The sequence below is a fragment of the Desmodus rotundus genome, chromosome 1 (assembly GCF_022682495.2).
Source record: "Desmodus rotundus isolate HL8 chromosome 1, HLdesRot8A.1, whole genome shotgun sequence".
Taxonomy (NCBI): domain Eukaryota; kingdom Metazoa; phylum Chordata; class Mammalia; order Chiroptera; family Phyllostomidae; genus Desmodus; species Desmodus rotundus.
In genome coordinates this window covers 15227471-15251467 of record NC_071387.1, presented here as the reverse complement: position 1 = coordinate 15251467, position 23997 = coordinate 15227471, and the positions used below count along the sequence as shown (strand labels likewise).

Sequence of the window (23997 nt, the reverse complement as noted above, 5' to 3'; positions counted from 1 at the left end):
AGGTGTTAATTGTGCCAACTTCACCTGGCTTTTCGGGGGGATTCAACAAGATGACATTTGTGGTATGCCCAGCACACACACACTCTGTGTTCAAACAATATTAGCTCCTCTATTGTACAGAGTTTTCCAGAGCTGTTTAGCTACTTGAAATTGTTCTTTCCCTGCAGAATCTCTGGTGTTTTCCACTACATCCGTCACTGCCAACCTCTTGCCCCTGGCCATCCTCGTGTCCTCCTGCTGTTCTGCACATCTGTGGTCGCAGAGAATGCAAGAGTTTTCCTTAAAAAAACACATTCAGATCCTCCCACAGCCTCTGTCCTCACACATGGGCAACTGAATAAATAATTCAAGGCCACCCCTGGCTTTTCTAACTCCTTTATTTTTATCTGCCCTGCAAACATGTGTTGACTGGGTGGTTTCAGTTAACTGAACCATCGGCTGTGCTGTGTTGGAAAAAGCACTGGACTGGGAACTGAGAGGCCTGGATCTGAAATCTTGGCAACCTCACTCCATCCCCTCTTCCTCAGCCTGTGCTCTGTTCTGTTCTGTAAGCCAAAGGGTTCCGGCCTTTCTCAATCAGGTTCTACTCCCAAATCCCAGAATACAGAGAATTGTCCCAAGGATGGTGCATAACTAGTACCATTCTAGATGCACAAGAGAGAAGTTAAGTCATTATATACAGTGGATGCCTTGGCAAATCACTGTCCAATAGGGCTTTTCTGCAATAATGGAAATACTCTCTATCCGTATTGTCAGTACGGTAGCCATTAGCCAGCTGTGGCTGTGGAACACCTGCAATGTGACAAATATGACTGAGAAACTGGGTTTCTAAATGTACTAAATTTTGATTAGTTTAAGTTTAAATGGCCACAGGTGGCTGATGGCTGCCGTTTTGGACAGCACGGACTTGGAGCTTCAACACTGACTCTCACGGTACCCAGGTCAGAAAGAGGATCTCTTCCCACATTAGTACCCTATATTCCTGTGATTTCAGTGTGTGTGTGTGTATCTGTGTAGATATAAGTGCCCATAAAAATCACATAAATTCCAAACGTAAGAAACACATATTATGCACTCCCTTGATATGTAGGATACTGCCTGATTTTGGTAAAGGCCATATAGACTGCATGCCTTTCCAGGCTATGGCCTTGAGATGATTACTTTGTACTCATGAACCCTATTAGTTTTCTAATCTGTAGAATGGAAACATCACGTCCAGTTTACTCACCCTTGGTGGGCAGTGTCTAATACTTGTACAGCACTGGCCCCCAGAGGCTGTGCACAGACTATCCGTTGAATATGTAGCTACACTGTGAGTGAAATTTGAATCAGTGATGGAATATGGGGGAATACACTCTGTGGAGCTCTGAAAAAGCAAGGCACATTGCTGTCAGGTGTAACATGGTTTGTGCACTCATCAAAGTGTTTATTGGAAACCTAGGATGTGTCAAGAACTCAATAAGTGCAGGTGACTATATGAATATAATCCAAATACAATTTAAAGAAATAGAGAGAAAGACTCAATGGCCATTAAGGTCAGTGTGGTTCCTGATTCCATCCCAGGACATTTGCAATCTCATCGCCGTCATGAAGCCGTTCATATGACTCAGGAGTGCTGTGCACGGGTTGTGGTCACTGTGACGGACCCCTGCCCTCCGTAGTGGTGCTGAGGAGGTCTCTCTCTTCATTCCCCACTTTCTGCCTACAAGTATATTTGTATAATTGTTATTATTACTAGCCCAGTAGTAACTCATACATGTTCAAAATACAGAGAAATTTCAGAAAACCAGAAGGAATAAAACTATAGGCAGGGGATCATTCCATGTTGCACCACCTAGAAATTACTTCCAATAATATTTTATCACATTAAGTTTATTTGAACAGCATTGACAGGCTGGCTGTAGATTCAGTTTTGAATGTGCCTTTTTCACTTAACATTATGGCTTACATTTTTTCATGACATTTCATAATCTTTATAAATACTTTTCTAATAACTTCTTACCATTCCATTGAGCCGATTAACCTTAGGTTATTTAATCACTCTCCTATCTCTGAATATAGTGTGCTTTTAAACTTTGTCTATGTATGGTTTTGTATTTACAATGATGAAGCTGAGAATGTAAAATCTGAAATTTGAGGGTCTAAACTAGGTTCATCATTAATCTTAAGAACATGTCTGAGTGGCTACTATGTATCCTTCCATCCATCCATCCATCCATCCAGCTACACATGTTGCCACCATGTAAGCAGATAAGCAGGGGCATGGCTTGCTCAGATTCAGGTTTGAGGGTGAGCTCCCCGGCAGGCGTGTGAAGGAGGAATGGGGAGGACCAGAAAGCTGTAGTGTCCACAAGCTCGCTCTCCTTACCTTGTGATCCCAGGGGCTATAGAGCTCCCTGTGAAGGGAAAGTCCTAAGGCTTGAGACAGGGCTCCCCCATTGTGTTCTTGCAGAAAGCCAAAGGAGGGACTTTCTAGAAATGATGAAAGAGCTATTGGCAGGATCATGGCATTTTGAGAAATATGGGCTGGGCTGGCACATTTCTTGGCAGCTTTCTTCCTTTTCCAGTTCCTCTGCAGTGGTCGCTCAGATTTGGGGAGTTTTGGGTCCATGTTAATACATGAGCTCATCTCTTTTTCCTCCCAGCAACTGCCTCCTAAACATATGCCAAGTCTGGAAAACAAGTAAGATCCCAGAGGCTGTTGTGGCTAGAGGGTGTTTGGATCCAGATACAAAAGACAGTAGGTGGTAGGGGAAGCCACCAAAATATTCCACTTCACAGGCTGGTCCCTCTGAGGGATTGGCTCAGCCCTTGGAAAGCTGCTAAAAATGAATGAGATCACATAGTAAGGAAACTGCTTTTGACTGTTAAATGCAGGAGTGCCTCATCCATCTCCAGAATGTTGGGGCTGGAAGGTTCTTTAGGCATCTTCTAGTTTAGCCCACATATTTTCAGATGGAAGAACTAAACCATGCCTTCTCCTTATTCAATACCTGGGATGGAGGATGGTGCCTGGAACATGGTGGGTACCTGATAAATATTGGTGAATAAAGAAATGAATAAAATTTGAGGTCAAATGGGGCAACAGATTTTCTCACAACCCCACACCAAATTCTCAGTGGAGGTTTGAATGGCAGATGAAATTAAGACTCTGCAGGTAGTGACTGAGTCTTTAGCTTGTTGATTTGGTGCTGCTTGAAGTTAGAGAAGTATATCCACCATTAGAATGGAAGCTACTTAGGTCCCAACAAGGTCCGTGCTGGGCAGTGGGGAGGAATTTCAGTTTGTCATGTTCTGGAAGCTTTGGCATGCATTGGGAGAAAAGGGGGTAAGAGCATAGTTGAGCCCTCTGCCCTGTTGCCTTGGGCCAGGTGGGGTCAGGGCCTCACTCAACTGTTCCTAAGTCAGTGCATTTTCCTTCTTTCCTTGGCCTCCTAGAGAATTGGGATCAGCATGTGACCTTTGCCTGGAAGGGAGAATCCTGGTGCAGTACACCTTCAATGCTTCCTCCCCGATGCCCTGTGGCCCATCAGGACACTGGAGTCCCCGGGAAGCGGAAGGTAAGCCAGCCCGGAAGCTTATGTACTGGGTGGGTATGTGAAGAACAACTCTTTTGACACATCTGGAGTTTTATGATTTCAGTGGTCTCTCCCACACACCGTCTCATTCAATCTTAAGATTGCCCTGCAAAGCCCATATTTTTAAATTTTTGTTCTCCTTTCCAGCTTTATTGAAATATAAGTGACATGTAACATTGTGTAAGTTTAAGGTATACAACATGATGATTTGGTACATGTGTATATTACAAAGTGGTCACCATAATAAGGTTCATTAACACCAGCATCACTCGCATAATTGCCTTTTTGTGCGTGAGAACGTTTTCGAGCTACTCTTAGCAACAGTTCAGTGTTGCTAACTAGAGTCACCGTGCTGCAGATTAGAACCTCGGAACCTTTCATCTTACAGCTGGGAGTTTGTACCCTTGGCCCAACATCAAGGCCAGTGTTCATGCCTTTATTCAGCACGTGTCTCTTGAGTATCTGCACTGTCTTAAGCATATCATCCCACTTTACATACGATGGAAACAAAAGCACTGGGATATTAAAGGAGTGCCAAGGCCACGCACCTGACAAAGACACGGCACGTGTGTGTGTTTCTGAATACCCCCAGACCCTAAACGGCTAAAGGTATAACCAAGGTCACCTTAGAATCAATACACGAATTTGGGGGCTTCAAGGCATCGGTAGTCTTTGATTGTTTTTTAGTTATTTCTGGGAATACCCAGGGCATTACCACATGTCATAACTTTTCCTTCCAGTTTCTGTCATGTGCCCTTCCTTTTGGGATCCATTTATCTGCAAGGCCCTTGAGGGAAGCACCTCATGATTGCCACTGTTATGAGCTCGGAGGGAATCTCCCAAGCATCCCAGGGACCAGATCTCTGCATTCTCTTATAGTCTCGGTCACTGCCAGATTCACTTGGTTTTATGTAGAAATTAAGAGAGGGATTTGCTGCACTGTGGCCCCGAAGCAAGGCTGCTTGGAACTTGGAGAATCTCCTGGACTGTTGCCTATTCAGTTTCCTTCTGCAGTGTCTCTTGCCTTAGGGCTCAGATCTAGTTCCTGAAGCCAGGCTGATAGAGAGAAAGAGAGAGCCCACGTTTTCTTCGCAGGCTTCTGCCTCGCTCTCCCTCATACACACACACTTAGAACCCCCGCCCCCACCCCGTCAGTCCCTTTTGCTCCTGTTCAGGTCAGCTCAGGCCAGCCGTCCCTGGGTGAGGACACCAGTCCCTCAGAGGGAACAGAGTCTGATTCCTCATTGAGCCTCAGTGAGAACTCCTCTGTTTTCCTCTATATTTTTAGAAAGAAGGTTGAAAAGAAAAAGCCAGAGATAGAATAAAGCACAACAGAGGGATCAGAGAGGCAAGTGAAGGAGAAAAATGACAACACTATACTTCATCTTCCAAAGTAGCTTAAAATAAAAATGAGAGTCGGGAACTCTAAACAAGCCCATCTGGAATGTGAAGCGAGAGGGGTGTCTGGAGAAATCCTCAGTTCAGCCCCGCAGAATCACAGGCCGTCAGGCTTGGAAGGGACGCTTGGGGTCATCCAGTTCCGGTTCTCACTGGGTGCCGGAAGCCCCCAGTGCCCTCCATCCCTCACAGAGGCTCCCCTAGCACCAGCTCGCATATTTCTTGGCCTTCCTGTTCTAGCTCCATTTTTTAGAAAGTCCTTCCTGAGATCTGCAGTCGTGATGTTCCCCCCACATCTAACTCATGTTGGGTTCCCACAGAACAAAGTGTGCATCTCTTACGGGACAGCACTTTCTGGACTTGCAGGGAGTGAACCAGTTTCATCTGTGACCACTGTGGGAACTGTGTGCAGGCACCCTGCCGGACACACAGGCAAGGCTGAGCTGACCATAACAGGGGAGCCCGAGCTGGACATGGACGATCACCCTTCAGTGTGGTGAGGCCTGTGCTAATAGAAGTGTGGAGCTCTAGGGGGCCAGGAGAGAGGGGACCACCCCCAGCACTGGGTCTCAGGCTTTCTGGGAAATGTCACCATACCAGCAAGCAAGGTGCATTTGAGAATGGGAAAGACATTTCATATGCCTGGAGTCGTGGTTTGCTCAGTGTGACCTGGAGGCTTGTGAGGTCGCTGGAGACATTTTAGGGTGTCCTCAAAGTCTAAAATTATTTTCATAATAATACCATGACATGGTTAACCTTTTTCACTATCACTCTCTCCTGAGAGTATAGTAGAGCTTTTCAGGAGCTCCATGAAATGGGGTGTCATTACTACTCAGACAGCCTATGGAACACATGCTTATGTGTGCTTGTACTTCAAAGTTTCTCAGTTTCAGTTTACGATATGGTAACTACTGATAGATACGACCCACCAAAACAAAGGCTCTTCAGTACTGTTGGAGGAGCTTAAGTGGATTTGAGCATAAAGAACAAGGTGTGGGGTGGGGGGAGGTCGGACTGGGTGATACGTGTAACGACTAGAGGAAGAATGGTTTGGGTTCACACTGAGGGCTGTGCGGAGACACCACGTGCCTTGGCAGGGGTCCAGGATTCGGTGTGGTGTGTGTGTTGTAAAGGTTGCTTGGGTTGCTCTGTGGAGCAGGGAGTGGGGTGGCAGGGAGCATGCTGGAGGCAAGGGAACGGCCACATGGCTGTTGCAGGACAGGTATTCTGGTGGCCTGGATGGGGTCGCTGGCAGTGAGAAAGGAGAGGAGCCAATGAAATGGAGAGATATTTGGGAGGTAGGATCAGCAGGACTCTCCCCTAAGCCTCCTCTGGGTAAAATCATCTTGGTTTGTTCTACCACTTGTGTGAATGAAATAATTTCCAAACATCTCCCCACACCTCCATCCAACCCAACTGCCGATTGGTTACGTCTGTTCCTGGTTTGTCCCTGACCCTCTTAAAGCATGATATGCAGAAATGAGTTAACTGGAAACGCCGAGCCCCCTGGTTCTCTGAGCTGACTCAGGCCTCCAAGGAAGCCCAGCAGCCCCGGGTTCTCCTTCAGGATGTGTAAATTTAGTACATGCAGGCCAGGAAAAGACGCGATTCTTTTTTTAGAGCATCCTATTGCAGGCTGTGTGATCCCTTTGGCTCAGACTCTTTTTAATATCCTTGAAGAAATAAACTTCTCCGTGAGCCAAACTCTGCAATTTATTTCTCAACTCATTTTCATCCTATTTATCTTTGCGTGTTTAAGTTTTTGGACTTCCCAAACTAACATAAAACTCTCAAATCTATGAGCAATGCCAGACGTATCTTTGGGGTTGGTGAAAGAGCATGGGGGTGGGGTGGATAAAAAGGTCTGATCTTGACTCCAGCCTGTCCATCAACATGCTCTGTGGCCTTGAGTCAGTCACTTAGCCTCTCTGAAGAGAGCGTCTTATCCACAGAATGAGTGCCCTTTCTAGCTCTAATATCCCAGGCACTTGCGACTTCTTTATTTTAACTCCGTATTTACAGGATAGAAGATTCTTCATTTAACATATTTATTGAATGTCCAGAACGTTTTGTTAACTCCATTCCATGAACGTCAGATAAATGCAGTTCATGGAATTCTTACCTTTGTCCACAGAAAGGGGTTGTAATCAAAAGAAACCCCGTTTTCCTATCTCTTTAGCAAAAACTGTATTTCATGGGTAACTTTTTTCTGAGGTACTCAATACCTCGCTACATTTGTAGCCCGGTAATTAAATAGCTAGAGCTGACTGGCTCAAATCCCAATTAAGATCACTTACGCAAGCATCTAATATGTTACAAGCATTCAGTTTTCCATGGGAGATTAACACATGGCACTGTTTCCTATTTTTTTCTTCTTTGTGTGAGTCTTTCCCCCATTTACTGCCTAGAATATTTCAGGTGTGCTGAAGTATTCATCTGGAAAAAACTTGGCTCCAAGTTTTTATAACTATATTTGTGTCAACAGCTGCAGTGTATATACACATAAATACATAATAGATGTCTGTATAGATCTTCATAAATGTACATTTAAATCAGCATAAGTATGTATAAATGTATTTTACACACATATTTGGCCTCATTTCTAGTGGGCCGCTTATGTAAACACGTGACTTTTCCTTCAGTCGCCATATGTATAAAAGGATGTTTATGGATAGTGAAGTCACAGTACCTGTGTACTTTTCTTCCTCCCCCTCCCTTCCCTGCCTCTTCCTCTATTTTTCCCTTCCTTTCCTCATCGCTCAATTTTTTTCCTTTTCTCAGCCTTTCTCCCTACATCACCACCCTACATTTAATCAATTTCTTACCCATGTCCGTTTTTCTCCGTAGGAGGAACTCTGATTTTTCCTCTTCTCCTGTGATATTCTCTTTCCCCAAGGCCCAGCTGTGCATTGTCTGAATCAGTACAAAAGTCTCCTCACTGGATTCACCAGACTAGAAGCTCTGGGAGGGCAGAGACCATGTCTTTAGAAACCTGTTTCCTCCAGGACTAGTCCACCCTGAACATAAACCAGGCACTCAATAATTACTCTCTGAATGCATGGATGGATGGATGGATGGATGGATGGATGGATGGACGGACAAATGGATAAATAGTATCTGCATCTCTAAACAATGCTTATTCTAAATGACAACCTTCACTTCTTTGATTAAAATTCTTTAGTACTCCCCATCTCTCTCAGTAAAAAGTTCAGCTCCCTTAAAGTGACACACAAGACCCTTCATAATTGGGGTTCTCTTTAATTTGCCAGCCTTATCACTTGCTGCTGTCCCTTTGCTCTCAAAACCATAGTCATCTGAACTGCCATTCCCTGTCCACTGTTCTCTTTGTTGGAATGTCACATCCTCCCAAGCTTTGCCTTGTTAATTCCTCCTTACTTTTGAGAACAGAGCTAAGAGATGTGTAAGCATCTACTAAATATTTCATCCCATTTGAGTGTTATAGCAACCCTGTGCGGTACTATTACAATAGGTGATGCAATGTGAGGCTGGATAGCTGATATTTTAACCCAACTTTCAGGGCTTCAAAGCCTGGCATGCTGCCTGGACCAACAGTATCACATAATACTCTACTCCCCATCAGGGAATTACTTAACCATTGGAGTCTCAGTTTCTTCTTCTTGAAAATGAATGTCAGAAGACCTGCACCATATACTTATTGCCAGGATGACAACAGCTGAGGCATGTAATGTGCTTGGCACCATGCCGGGCACATAGAGGATGCTCAGTTCATGCAGCCTGATACTATTAAAGGGATTGCTGCTTTGGTGATGGGTTGGACTCAGTGACACTTGAGGCTCTTTTTTTTTACATCTAAATGCTTGTCTCTGGTAACCAACCTTGTTAAGATTTCTATTCCTGTTTTACTTACTGGAGCATAATGACCAGGCTCACCTTCCTGTCCTTTGGAAAGCATTTGGCCCTTCTATTGAATAACAAGAAACCAGGGAGAAAGCGGGAGCCAAACAGATTTGTCATCTTTGCTCTCCTGCAGCTTCCCACCACTGACAGTCGTTTTCTCCAAGGAAGGGAAGAAGACTGTTGCAGTCCTTACCAGTTCTGGGAGAAAGCCCATGGAGGGAGGGGAGCGTTCTATGGCACTCACCGTGACGCAGCAGGCTCCAGTATTCCATGGGGCACTAACTTCTTCTTCAACTTTACATTAACAAGACAGAAGATTCTTTGTTTAACATATACGAACTGAGAATCCACTATGTTCACTATCTTTGGACCAGGCAATGGCTGTAGGGTGTTGAGTGAAACAGAGCTACAAAACAGAGACCAAAAAATGATAACGATCCTGCAGGATGTTGGTGTCAAGCAGATGAATTAATTAATGGCCATGAACATGCTTCGTATGTATTAAAATGCTATCCTCAATAAAGCTCATTGAGTGAATAAGTGATACATGTGTGTCAACAACACACAGTCAAGAGAATCAGGAACTCAGTGAGGTGCAGAGTAGATGGCAAGAAAGGCTTCAGCTCAGGTGGGGAGTGCCTTTGACTGAAATTGCTGATTGCTTCTAGCCAGCATTTGCTGCAATAGATGAATGAGCCTAGCCAAGGAGGGGTAGAGGGAATCTTACAGCTATGTCCATCTCTCCATGTTCTATTGTGTTGGATTTTTCTTGTCCCCCTCTTTCTTCTCTTCTCCATCTCCACTTGCTGTCTTCTCTCTTCTCTCTTGGTGGCCAGAGGCGAGGTGGCATTTACAACCTTCACTGCAATAGCTTTTCCACCTCAAATGACTTTGTAGTTTTTATATTGCGGTGATTCCTGTTATTCTGTAACAGCATCACAAAGTGTTTTCTGACAAGTATTGCTTTTTCCCTTTTGCTTTAGAAATGTCCAGCACCCCCACCCTCCACCAGCCACTGATGCTAAAGAGGAAAAAAGTGGCAGATAGAACCACTTAAGACCTACCATCCTACCCTTACCATCTGATCTGTATCTCTTAGTCTAGCAAGAGATAGATTAGAGCCAATCACTACATTGAGACCTGATTACTATTCTCAGCAGTGAAGAGGAGAGCTCTCTGAAGGTCTTGGACCAATGATCTCAGTGGAGAAAAATTCCGAAGTCACTGCAGTCTGAGATCAGTGGGGATGAGGCATTGTCTCCAAGAGGAAAGAGCAGAAGAATTCCTCCTTCCTTCTCGCCCCTCCTTACCCAACCCTCCCCATCCTGAGTTAGACTGGACAGAGCTTGGTTTGGTATGACCTCATGTAGACAAGGGGAGGAGGAGAGATAAGATGGCTCCAGGGCTGCCTTCCAGTGCTGTCATTCATGGCTCTAGACAGTTTCCTCCCAGAATCCTCAGTTTAGGGGGCAGAAGCTATCTGTGCTCACCTCTTCTTTGCTGAAGGTTTCTGGGCCTTCTCTTGTTCCCACCAGGTTGCACCAAAGGCAATGCCATGGAAATTCTAGTGTATTTCGGTGGCCCCTGCATCTAGTAGTGCAAACAAAGTGTGTGGACTTCCAGAGAGACAACACCAGCTTCTAATGCTGACCATGGCACTTTATTTCCTCACCTCTGAAATGAGTCCTTACAAGAGTTAAACAAGTTTATGGGACAGAGTAGGTGTTTGACAAATATTTGTCCCTTTCTTCTTTCCATCCTAGACGTGAAGCCATCAAGTGGGAGACGAAGAAGAAAACTTAAGGCATTAACTCAGTCGTAGAACACTTACTTGAATATAGTATTGACCAAATGGTGATTCATTTAAAATCTCTGTTGCAGTGGTGTGGATGAGCTGGATGCTGTGCTTACAGCTGATTCACTGAAACACTGAGCATCTTCCCTTTCTTTTTCCCTCTGTCTGAGTTCTAGTCAAGCCAACCTCTCCTAAGGTCTGCAGGACACTCCGAGGATCAGATTGAAGATCCATTTTTCAGGAATTCATATCCTCATCTCTTCTCCATAGGTCATCCGGATGTTGAACAGCCCTGTAAGTCCAGTGTCCGCACCTGGAGCCCAAATTCAGCTGTCAACCCACAGACAGTCCCTCCAGCTTGCCCTGAGCCAGAAGGCTGCTACCTTGAACTGGAATTCCGTTACCCTGTGGTCCCTGAGTCTCTGACAGTCTGGGTGACCTTTGTCTCCACTGACTGGGACTCTACTGGGGCTGTCAATGACATCAAACTATTGACTACTACGGGGAAGAACATCTCCCTGGGCCCTCAGAATGTCTTCTGCGATATTCCATTGACCATCAAACTCCGGGATGTGGGCGAGGAGGTGTACGGCATCCAGATCTACACGTTGGATGAACACCTGGAGATTGATGCTGCCATGTTGACCTCCATTGCAGACAGCCCACCCTGCCTTGAGTGTAAGCCCCTACAGTACAAGGTGGTCCGGGACCCTCCTCTCCAGGTGGACGTGGCCTCCCTCCTGCATCTCAACAGAAGATTCACAGACATGTAAGTGCACTTTCTAGATAGGGAGAGGGCCAAGTGGGTAGGCTGTGGAGGGATAATAGGAGGGTCATTGAGTCCAGGACTCAAAGAAGTTTCATCACAGCCGGACTCACATGTAAGGATTTATAATATGACATTATATGTAGGAGGGTCTGAACAAGACAGATTTGATATGGTGGGAAGAGCAATGGACAAGGAACAAGGAGGCTTGGAGTTTGATGACGGCTATAATGTGTGACACTAAGCATCCCTACCTTTCTGTGACTTAATTTTCCCAGCAGTTAGATGAGATTAGCAAAGGTGAAGTCATTTATTACTAAGGAAAGTAGAATAATCAAAGTTTGCTAGTGATTTCTTTTTTATGTTAAATTGAATAAGATTTATGTATCCTGATTGCTGCTTCAGTGGGTGAGAGGAAGGTGAAGTTATAGCAGGTTGGCTGGGAATTGGCTGTGTTCCTGGGTATTTTCATGAGAATTTTGTTGGAGGGTGAACATCACCAGTCATGGTCCTTGATGTGTTTTCTGAAGTGGAACACAGGGTCAAACCCATTTGATCTCCACGATGCTATTCAGTACCCAATGCTTTCATATGACATAGTGTTTCTCCTTAATATATGTGTATGCCTCAAGGTACCTCACTAGTACACCTTCCTCAACCATCCTCAGGCTTTATGTTTTATAAGGGAGGCCACATTATAATGAAGTCTTTAGTGCTTTTCCTATGTGGCAAACGATAGGCTAAGGTCTTTCCATCTTTTACATGCTTCATCTTCTCTGCATCCACAGCCTTATTATTCTTCTCATTTTACAAAGAAGACAACTGCAGCTTAGAGTTGTGAAGGCATGTGTCCAATATCACACAGTTAGGAAGTGGTGACTCCTAGGCCAGTGTACCTAACCAGTGTTCAATTAATGATGTGATTCCAACTTCTGCTTTAACCTAATAAGTGAGGGAGCCTTAGCCACCTTATTTGGGTACCAAGACTCTATGAAGTCAATCTCCAAACATTTGTTGAACTTTTATTATGTGCAATGGACGTTGGGAGGGAATACGGTACTAGACGAGTTTTGGAAAGAACAATAGCTCAGGAGTCAGACGCCTTGTGTTTAATTCCAGCCAGTCCACTTACTAATGTTCGATAAATCAGTCAATCTCTTTGAGCCTCAATTTCCTCTTCTGTGTGATGAAAATGTTGAAGTCGATGGTTTCTATGGGCCTTTTGTGGCTCTTTCTTTGATTCTAAGATGATATAAGACATAATCTGTGCTCTGTCTACTTGAAAATATTTACTAAGCCAATCATTAATAGAAACCAAGTTCTGGAGGAAACTTTTAATCTTTTTAAGAGACAGAACCACTTTCAAACACTTTACCAGCACTTCCTTTTACATGCCAGCAATTAATGTGCACATCACAAGCAAACCCTTGCCCATTCATTGACTCAGAGATGAAGAACATCTGTTTAAGAACTCAGAGGGAGCACTTGGTTTGTGTTTGAGAATGTACTTAAAATTTAAAGAATCATTCTGCCTTGAAAATATTCCATAACCCTGTCTCTTCCATCTCCTAACTTGTCTAGAGTAGTAAAGTTTCATAAATATGCATCCACTTAAAATTTCCTTATAAAACAATGGAGGTAATAAATAATACATGTCTTAAAACCTCAGTTCAAACACAGCTTTCATTTTTTGCCTCAAGTTATGAGCCTGTGAGAGCTGGCATTGGTTGAGCAGTGTGGAATGGTGGGAATTAAACTGAAGAAGTAAAAACACCTGAGTTCCGTTTTCAGCTAAGTCGCTAACTTGCTGTATAATCATAGGTTAGTCACTTAGCCGTTCTAGTCTTCAGAGGCCTCCTCTACAAGGAGAAGGTTGCACTGGATTAGTGGTTCTCAAACTTGGTTGCACAACATGAAAATTTGGGACATTTTTAAATTGCCTGCATCCAACTTGCATAACCTCTCAACCCTCCCCTCCCCTCCCAGGTATTGACTTAATTGGTAAGACTAAGGCCTAACCAACAGACTTTTAAAATTTCACCAGGTAATTATAATGTGCAGCCAAGTTTAAGAACCATGGGCACTAAATCAGATTCTCGAAAGTGTGGCCCCTGACCAGCAGCACTGACATTAAGGGGGTGCTCAGAAAGCCAGGGCCTTAGGCTCCAGCCCAGATGATGGAATCAAAAACTCTGAGCATGGGGGCTTCTCCACATGACTCTGATTCTGGTTCAGGTTTGATAGCCGCTGCTCTGAACAATCTCTAAGGCCCTGGAATCTGCAAGGTCTTTTTCACTCGTAAGACTACTCATTGGATCTACAAATAGGCATTGAGAATGTTCTGTGTGCCGGAGTCTGTACTGGGACATGGAGATTAGAGGGATGACTCAGACCTGGTCCCTTTCATATAGACACTCACAGTTTAGTGCTAAAGACCTTCACGACTTACTAAAAACGCCTAGTCCTGTGCCAATTTGCTTCCAAAACCACCGCTATCCAGGGCCACGCTCTTGTGCACCATTGGTTCTTTCATTCCCTCAACAAAGTTCCTTTAGTCCCTATTGTGTGACAAGCACAAGGGCTCACTAGAGGCATTTGCTGGCCTTTCTCTTTGCTTTCTTGGGTCCCAAGGAATTTATTGGAGACCTGGGCTTGGCTGCACTGGACTTCTTGACCTGAATGTTCCCTGAGACTCTGAACAAAGTAAAATATCATTCCAAGTCAACCTACCATTTCAGCTCCTTTATCTCTTAGTAATTCAAGTTCTGAACTCCAACACAAATACCTCTGTGTGTGTATGTGTGTGTGTGTTTATTTTGCTGCTTTCACATTTTTTCCATATCAAATAAATTGGCTCATATACAAGTTCTATATAAAGACTGTTTGGGAGAAAAAGAGGAGAGAAAAAAAATGCGTGTTTTTTTCCTTCCCTGACTCAACCCATTACATGATCCCCTTTGACCTTTGTCTTCATTTTTTTCCTCTCTGCAAAAATATTTATTCTTTCTGTTATCTATGCTGGAGATAGTTTCCCAAGGTATGACATTGATGAAGGGACAGGCTTCTGTGCTTTCCCCGTGGACGCCTCCAGGAGACTGATTGCTTTTGGCCAGGACAAGGAAGTAATGTGGAACGTCTCCCTTAAGTAGAAATCCCTTCATGGAACGAGAAGTGACACTAGCAGAGGAAAGGGGGCCAGCGCCAGCTCTGCTCCTAACTCACCATGTGACATTAAGACACATTGCGTCACTTATTTAGGCTTCAATTTCCCTATGTGTAAAATGAGGGGAAAACACATTACACAATTCTATGTGGATAGATGTTGTTCTTAGGTAACAGGTGACTCATTCACTATTTTTTTTTTAATAAAAGGGACTCTACAGAGACTGTCTATAAGAATTAGTACCCAGAGTAGACCTCACTGGTTCTGGATGCCCTAGTGAAATTATAATCATATAATAATAACTACCACTTACTGAATACTCTCTCTGCTTTAAGTACCTTACAAGTATTTATGAGGCAGGTGAAGCTCAAAGAAAAAGCTAGAGCTCAGAAAATTTACTCACCCAACCTATTATAGCTGGTGATGGCAGAGCCACGTCTAATGCCAAATTCTACCTTCTCGACCACAACAACACCTGCTGTAATAATGCAAAGGCAGAATTCTGGCGCTCAGACATGCATCCAAGCTGGTGAAGATTCAAGATACAGCAAGGAGATGACAGGCTTACAACTCACAGGCCTCTAGCCCACAGTCAGTTCCTGTGACCCAGTCTGGGAGCCCAGCAACACCAGTTACACAGCCAGTTCTGTATGCTTGTGGCCGGGAAGAAAGAGCAGGGAAGATGCTGTTTCTCAACTTGACTGTCAACTTAACTTGCTTTTTCACTGGGCACCATGCTGCTTGGGACTATGTGGAATCTTCTGATTTCTCTCAGTAAAGACTCAACAAAACTAAGTCATTTTTTTGTGACCGAACATCTTGAGTGAGCATCTTTCAATTATTTACTGGCTATTTACATTTCCTCTTCTGGGACTTCTAATATATCTTTCATTTATGTTTGGTTGTTAATCTCTTAATACCTCAGTTTTGCCATCTGTTAAATTGGGATTTTAATGTCAGCCTTCTTGCATATCTATCAATGTTATTAGAATCTAGGGTGAAGCAGGTAGTCCAGAGGGTGCTATCGTTTATGAAGTTACTCTGAGTAATCATTTATATTTAGCATGCTTTCTGTGCTGGGAAACATGCCACATTCTGAAGACAAAATAGGTCACAGAACTAACCACGGTTCTTCTGCCCTCAGTTGGGAGCCTAAATTTGGTCATTGTGTTAACCACCCTCCCATAAGCTAGGAGCATCCTCTGCTAGTAATACTAACATGACTACTGATAATAGCTATCATGTAGTGAATACTCCATATACAAGGGGGGACCCCCAAAAAAACTGGACTTATCTTCTTGTAGGATAAGCTTTCCCCGCTAGGTGAGTGTTCTATGAACCCATCTGTATCAGTGTACCAGCTGCCCTTATGAGAGACTGAATCCGGCTTCAGTGAATTTTTTTTTTTTTTGAGACTCTTTAACGCGTTTGCCCATTTCATGATGGGTGATTTATGAGCTCACCTGTCCACACCACACTGAGTGTTCAGGAGTTTTTAACCAAAAAGAGCTTGACCGCCATGCCCCACCCTCACTATTCACCCGATCTTTCCCTGAGTGACTTTTTTTGTTGTTGTTTCCTGGATGAAAAAAGTCCTCACAGGGAAACATTTTGCTGATGTGGGAGAGGTGAAACAAAAAACAGCAGAAGCACTAAAAGACATCAAAATTGACGAGTTCAAAAACTGTTTTGAGCAGTGGCAAAAGTGTCTCTCAATAGGTGTATTGCCTCAAATGGAGAGTAATTTTAAGGTGACTGAAGTTTAAACATATAAGAATAAATGCATAATTTCTTATAAATAAATTCTGTTTTGGGGTCCCCCCTAGTATGCCCTGTATCTTTGACAAGTGTGCCCATTGGGTGTAGGTACCAGTGTACTTTATTTTTAGATGGGGAAGTTAAGACACAAATAGATGCCATTCACTTAAGTCCCACGGTTATTAGATGCTAGAGTCCAGTTTGACATCTTGCCTGACCCCAAAGGATGTGCCTGGCAAACTGTAGAGCATAATCAACCATTGTTATGAGGACAGGCAAAGGACGTTGTGGCATCTCGATGGATGGAGGAAGTAGATGTCAAAACTAGCTTTTATGGTTTTCAAGAAGCAATAGAATAAACACACAGAAGGTAAGACATTTCTCATTTGTTTTTTGAACATTTAAGTAGATGAGGAACAAGAGTCTTTATGAAGTGTGGACATAGTCAGACCAGTAATCTGTTGCTGAAGCGCATCCTGCAGGGTAGACCTCCTCCCCAGCAGGGCCTTCTCCCAGGCCTGTCCAACATGGTCTAGCCTAGGTGCCATGTTCTGCCCACCAGGACAGGGGAGTAGCATCAGGAGTGAGACCTGTTTCTCCAAGCCCAGAGTGCATACTTCTGTTCCTGGCCCACGCTAGCAAGTCACAGCATCAGCACAATCTTACTCTATTTCTGGAAGCAGGGCATCATCCACCTGTAACTCCCTCTCATCAGTCTGGGGCCAACTACCTCTCAGAATGAAATACGGGTTCCGAGAACATTAGGGTAAACAAGAGAGTTTCATACAATCAACAGATCTCCGGATTCAGCAGCAGCAATAAAAGTGCTGACTCTCTGCAAGTGCCTTCACAATTTAGAAAGTATGAAGCATCCATTTGGTGCCAGCACCACTGAAATCTCTTATCTTAAAATTTTCTATGTATCAGGCTGACGCACTGCTGCACTTTATAGCAAGTGGACCATTACAATGTCTCTTCTACAGAAGTTAAATGAGATCCACAGAAGTGAAACGGTAGACCTGTGACTCTGTTGATAAATTCATTCATTCATTCAATAACAAGTCCTTAGGACCTGTCATTCTCAATGCTGGCACTGTAATTCTGAATCTTGTAATTGGATGGGAAAGCTGAACTGAAAAATAAATATTCTAAACAAAAATATAAGTACAAACTAAAGATTACCATTATGAGAGGTTATACAGAGTATAATTACTCTTTAAAGGAAGGGGAAATGGCCCTTCCTATGGAGTTGGGAAATAGAGGACTAAGCCAGTCCGATTTGTGTTTTTATCAAATTGCTCCAGGCACTCTGTGAAGAAAGGATTGAAGAAGAGTGAGAGTCCACACAGGACTTATTGATAAAGTCCAAACCAGATTATTAGAATCATTTGCATAGAGAAGTGGATGAATTGGAGGTCTGTTTCAAAAGTGGAACCAATAGGACTTGGCAATATATTAGAGGCTGCCCAGTGATTCCCGTTTCTGGTATGAGAACTGAGAATGAGGGAAATGTTATTTCCTGCAATGGAGAAATAGATCTTAGTTTAGTATTTGATTCAAGGGCGTCCAAGGGTTTCTTTGGAAGACAGTGAGTTAGTGAAATCAGGTTGCAGGGGTACTCCTGATGTCACCTGCTGCTTCTTTTGCTGTTCGCTCTGGGGGCAGGTAGATTGCCTGGACTTGGCGGTTAGACTCCAATTCCTGATTTTTAAGAAAACAAATGAATAGGAAAGAGAAGGGAAATAACAGACGTCAGAGTAATTACAGAGGTGGGAAGAATGGAGGAGTTTATCTCACACCGGGCACACTGGCAAGACTAGTGGACACAATCCATTCGGTCTGTGCTCGGAGATGGTGAGAATCCTTAGCACAGGTCTTAGTGGGTTTACATGTGTCTGTCAGAACGGGAGTCTTAGGCATTTACCTTGGAGATGCTGAGTTCTGAATCAGGAGATCCGATTACCAGGTCAGCACACAACTGCCTTGCTAGGGGACCCTGACCAGGCCCCATCGACAGTCTGAGCCTTAGCTTCTTCTCCTGGAAAGAGTGGGTGATGATTTCTGGCCGTACAGTCGCACCAGGGGTGTCCTGGAAAACTAATGAGATAATAGACTAGGTAAGAACATGGTGCAGTCTGGGCAACTCTGAAGATGTCAATGTCTCTGATTCTTTCTGTTGTTTGGTTTCCATTAGGCCTATTCTTGCCCAGGGCCAGGCTGGAGAGTATGTGTGAAAGGCTAACACGTGGATACACAGACACACACATGAAACCATTTCCCATTCACCTCTAACCGGAGTTGCTATAGTTCGGTGTTGGATTAGAAGAAACAAAAGATAATTGCCTTATAATCTCTGTAGCTGAATTAAAGGGGGGAAAAAAGGAAACTCACCAAAATGCTGGCCCTGGATCAGGACACCTGAATTCCAGTGCTGATGTGAAATTGTGCTGAGTCCTCGGTCTGCGACTGCCCGTCTGTGGGCCCGATTCCCCCTCTGGGACCTGAACGCAGAGGTAGCTGACTCTGAAGGGCATTCCCAGAGCAGACACTAGGTTCAGATCACTGAGTGTGTCTGGTTCTGTCGGGCGCAGGGAGCAGGTTTCATGTCCCACTGACAGTAAGTCTGGACAGTGAGCTAACGCCTTCCAGGCACCGTGGCTCTCTCAGAGCTCCTCCCTGACATACTTTCTCCCTCTGAGGGCTTATCAAGCTCTCCCTTGGTGACAGTTTCAGAAAGTGTTGGTGCATTTTTCCTGGTCAGTGGGATTTTGACTAGAGGTGGGCACTAGGTAGTATTTGCCACATTATCCAGCTTCTCGTGCAAGGTCGGGCATCCAGTAGATGGAGGTAAATAACGCATGCATGAAGGACTACGGAAACTCTGGGGCAGGTCAGTGAGCCGTCAGAAATCCATCATAATGCAGATGGTATCTGGTACATTTGAGGCTTTTCTTTTAACCTCTAAGATGGATTAGTAACCACCGGAGAATCAAAAGGACAATAGAGAATTTTACAGCAAGGTCTTCCGTCTTTGGGCCTCAGTTTTCTCATCCTTAAAGTGAAGGGATTAGACAAGATGATGTAAATCAGTCTTCTGTTCATTCAGCAGGCATTTAGCACTGTCTTTGTAACAGGCCGTGTGCTGGGCAGTAAAGATAATATCCCAGGCAGTAAGGGAGCCCCACCCAGCTCTGTAGGACCTTCCTCTAATTAATGTAAGAAGCAGACAAATAGTAACAAAACCGTGAGAAAGGTGTTAAGATCAGAGAAGTATGCAGGCTAGCAGCTCCTCACTCACCTTAAAGAGGCAGTGAGAACCTTTGGGAAAAGGCGGTATCTGAGCACAGGCCGGGGTATAGATGGGTGGGAGAGGAGACCATCTGCTTGTGGTGGCTGAGGGGTAAAATGCGAGGAGAAGAGCTTGAGCAAAGAAACCAGAAAGGTGGGGAGGAGGCCGGCCATAGTGGTCTGGACTGCCGTGCTATAGGGTCTGGACTTCATCCTGAGGCAGGTGGGGAGCCGTACACCTTTAGGTGTGAGGGGGTCAGCTCTTTGTGTGTGGCTTTCTGGGTGGATGTAGGGATGGAAGCTCAGATGGTAAACAGGAAGGGGAGTGAGACAATGTTGCCAAAATTGCAGTAAGAGATGATGGCACTGGTCTAGGATAGTCACCATGGGGATGGAGGGAAGGGAGTGGGGCTGAACGAGCCTAATGGGTTGGAAATACTTGATTCCTGTTCAGAGGGAGGAGGCAGGTGAGTAGGTCATGGAAGATGCCTACTAGCATCACTGACCAGAGAATGTGGAGGTAGAGGCATGTTTGGGTTGGGATGAGAGGAGGAAGATGGGTTCAAAAGTGCCTTCTGATGGCTAGCCTGTGAGTCAGTGAGCGCACATAACTACGGTTCATCGGAAAGCGTGACGTCTTCCCCTCCATAGAGCTGTGGGAGCGGTCGAGATGTGCACGTGGACGAGTGTGTGTGTGCTTTGGGGTGGGCAGGCAGGACCTGTGCGACCACCTGTTTTCATCATCCACCGATTCTCAGTGTAGCCCAATGTTCAGAGAAGGTCCCCAGGGGGGGATCCTGGGGTTAATCTTCCGTAGCACTAATACCTATAACGTTACAAGGTATGGGCTTTGTTTTCCACCCAGGATTAATCATTCACTCATGGGCTTTAATACAAGCCAGACGCCACCTCACTGTGCCTCATGCAGAAATGCCAGTCCCCTCTTCCATGCTAATGCTGGCCTTCACATTCTTGTTGTCAGAATGGAAAGGAGGTCCCCCTGCCCCCTGTTTCAATATCCTATGAACTGAGAAGGTTGGAAACTTCCATCCAAGGATGTTAGTCAAAAAAAAAGCTGGACTTTGCCATTAAATGCCTGTGTGACTGGAGGCCATTTTTTCCCCTTCTCCACGCTCTAGTATCCATCCCACGATGGGAAATGTGGGCTACATGATATCTGAACCCTCTCAGTTCTGTTTCGATGTTGCTGTGTTTCCTCCATCTAAGCTCCTTGCATACAAACTCAGTCTCCAAAATCTTTAAGCAGAGACAATTATGAGGTGCTCAAACCTCCTGCTTTCTAGGAATTAGACTGGAAAACTCACAAACCTAGAAGGGGCCTTGAAGCTCTGCTACTTTACGAATGAAAGACTTGAGCCCAGAGAAGGGAGGCCACTTCCTTAGAGTCACACAGCCCTTTAAAGGCAGAACAAGGAATTGAACCTCAGGTTCCCTATTCTGCATCCAGGTGCTCCTTCCCCATATAACCAAACGCTGGAGTTTGGCCAGACCTTGGGACTCGAACTTGAGTTCGGCTCTCTCTGATCTTGGCGAAGTCTCTGTTGGAAGCTGGGAGTGAAATCATGGAGAGCTGACATCAGTAACGTCATGGCAGCTGGTGCCGGTGAGGGGGGTAGTATAGGAAATGAGAGATCACATTTGGCTAAGCTCGGGAGCCACGTGACCCTGCAAGAGCCCTCGTTTCAAAACAAACTCAACCTTTTAGGTTCAAGTTCTCCCTCTCGTCAGAAACGTGACTTCCTGCTTCTAAGAAGCAAAGCTTACAAAAGAGCTCAGAAGACTTCGCAGACATCAAATGGCTCTTACAAAATAGCGTTTTGATGAGTTAAGTGTAAATGAATCAGAAACATAAGGATTACATTTTCCCCAAGTACACACGGGTTTCAAAATTGGAGGGGAAATGGAGTTTGCTAACTGCACGCCGGCTTTCACGGAACCCAAAGCATTCACGGGGTGGGGTGGGGGAGAGAAGAAAGAGAAGCCCAGCCCCCCCATTTGGTTTTAGATGTGATGCCAAATTTGAAAATGCCGTTGGGCTTGCCCCCTGCCAGTAATAAAATTGCTGGCCACCCAAAGAGGCCACAGGGAGGAGAAAGGAGATTGCTTTCCCCACTGGCCCCTGGTCTCGACAACTGTGTTCAGTTAGTGCCGCTCAATCACCAGCTGTCACCGGGTCCCTGAGCTCGACTTGCTGGCCCCCGCTTGGCCTCGATTTTCACACTGTGCCGCATGCCTTGTTTACCTCCAGCGGTATCTGGTGTTTGGGCTCCCAGAGGCCTTGGCGACCGGTCAGCTTGTCACAAGCCCCTGCTCTGTAATCAAGAGACCTGTCCATCACCAGCAGGGGTGTTTGGGGAAGCTGTCACACATCGCCTTTGGTTGCATTCAGGAAAAATAAGAGTCCCCTGTAGATCTTTTCCGCTCTCCTTTTCTTTAATGCTATCCAGGTGTGGTGTTTCCCCAGGCTTTCCTTCCAATCTCCTTGTGACTCAAACACCCAGTTAAAGTCTTGGGACTGCTGTTATCTTAACCAAGGATTTGAAGCGCTGGACCTTTTATAATTTCCACGTTGTTCCTCCATTCTTTCCCTTGTGTTTTATTTCATTGCACCAAGAAAGTAGAAAATCATTTCAATTGGTGGTAAAAGATGATTAAAACAAAATAACAAAGGCCTTGGCTGCAAACTGTTAGTTTCATTAAATTGGCTACTGTGTTTTAAATTGGTACCAGGGCAAATCTTTGGACAACTCTATCAAAGGCTTCTGGAATTAATCAGTTGCATGTATACATTTCTCCTTCCTCCGCCTCCCACAGAATGTGGGCAGCATTGTGAGTGTGCAAAGAGTGAGTTCTGTGTTACCTGGGTGAGAGGGGCAGGCCCTCCTCCCATTGGGTGGGGTCTGAATGCCCAGTGGATTCTCAGATCCCTGTCATCTCCATCTTCATTCGTGAAATCCAGACCATGGGTTGGAACTCACAGTGGTCCCCAGAAGTCCATTTTCCCAAACAAAGATTCTTTCTTGTCAATTGGATCTCAGCATCCCAGCTTGGCTTTATTAAAGGGCACAAGAGGTAGAAAGTACAGCTGTCCACTGGGTGGCAGGGCCTGGAGGGAGGGACCCATGGGAAGGGAAGGAGCCCCAGGCTTTGTGAACACATGGATGCTGGTTTAGCATCTCCCCTACTGCTAGCACATCTAATTCTGACTTCCACAAGTGAAGGAGGGGTGGAGGCCTTAGAGAGTCCCCGTGTCTGGCCCCCTGCTTCTACGACAGTGGCTGGCTCTCCATTACTTGGTGACCCAGCATCTTGCCTCAGAGACTTCTGACATTTATATTCACTCTAAACAGACCATTCTAGGAAAACCATAGCACTTCCTTTGGCTCAGCCTGAAGTTCAGTCTAAATGAACTAAACACCTTCCTCTAAAAAGGTTTACCTGGGTTCTGTTTTGTGCTGTTCCTAATGCTCAGAATACCATACTCATGAGCTATGTCTTTTGACATTTTCCCATGTGCACTGTCTCAAACTTGAGTTTATTGCACAGATATTGCTGGAAACCTATTCTATGTCTGTCAGGCATTGCGATAGGCACAGATAGGTAGCAAAGAAAGACTTACATGTTCCCTGCCCGGGAAGCACTTAACATACATCAGGGAATATCACGCATTCAGCATCTAATTGCGGCAACATATGCTGAGTTTTAGAGTAAAGTGTGGGGAGCTAAAGACACCAGGGGAAGGAGTCGACCGGATCCAGGTGTCAGAAGTCTCCCTAAGCCTTTTTCATCCTTCTAACCCTTGTTTGGCCTTCCTCTCTGCCGATGCTCTTCCAGCGCTGTCCTGTGTTACAGCCACACTGCACTTAACTCACCCTCCTGTTTGCCCTGGGGCTCTTTAAGACCAGTGATGGTGTCGTCTTCATCTTTGGGGTGACACTTACCAGAAACTCCATATACATGTAATATTTTTAATGGCACAAGGAAAGCAAGGTCCGGAGAGAAGAACCGGTTCATCCAAATCACAACCAAGGGCAATGGAAGAGTCATAACCGTTCTTCTTGACATGCGTCCCAGGGGACATTCATGATGATGTCAGACTGCCTTTCTGAGACCTTCTTCCCCAAGGGCTTAGTGTGCTCTCTGTCCCAAATCCTGAACAGCCACCCTCCCTGAATGAAAAGTAAGACCAGAGTACCTCTCAGCCTACAACAAAAGCAAAATGTTCTCTTAAGAATTCAGGGTGAATAAAGGGAGAGAGAAAAAGTGCCACATGAATAGAGAGAGAGGAAAAAAACAATTCAGGGTGATACACAGGTGAAATTGGAATCCAGGGAATATCATTATCGCATAG

General features: G+C 44.9%; 1 protein-coding gene across 1 annotated transcript in view; it reads left to right on the top strand.

Annotated features, from left to right (window-relative positions):
• PAPPA (pappalysin 1) overlaps nucleotides 1-23997 on the top strand; it is a 215232-nt gene that overhangs the window by 67022 nt on the left and 124213 nt on the right. The window contains exons 6-7 of the mRNA XM_053921287.2: nucleotides 3439-3560; nucleotides 10921-11419. Coding sequence (XP_053777262.1) covers nucleotides 3439-3560; nucleotides 10921-11419 — 621 coding nt within the window. The remainder of the gene's footprint in view (nucleotides 1-3438; nucleotides 3561-10920; nucleotides 11420-23997) is intronic.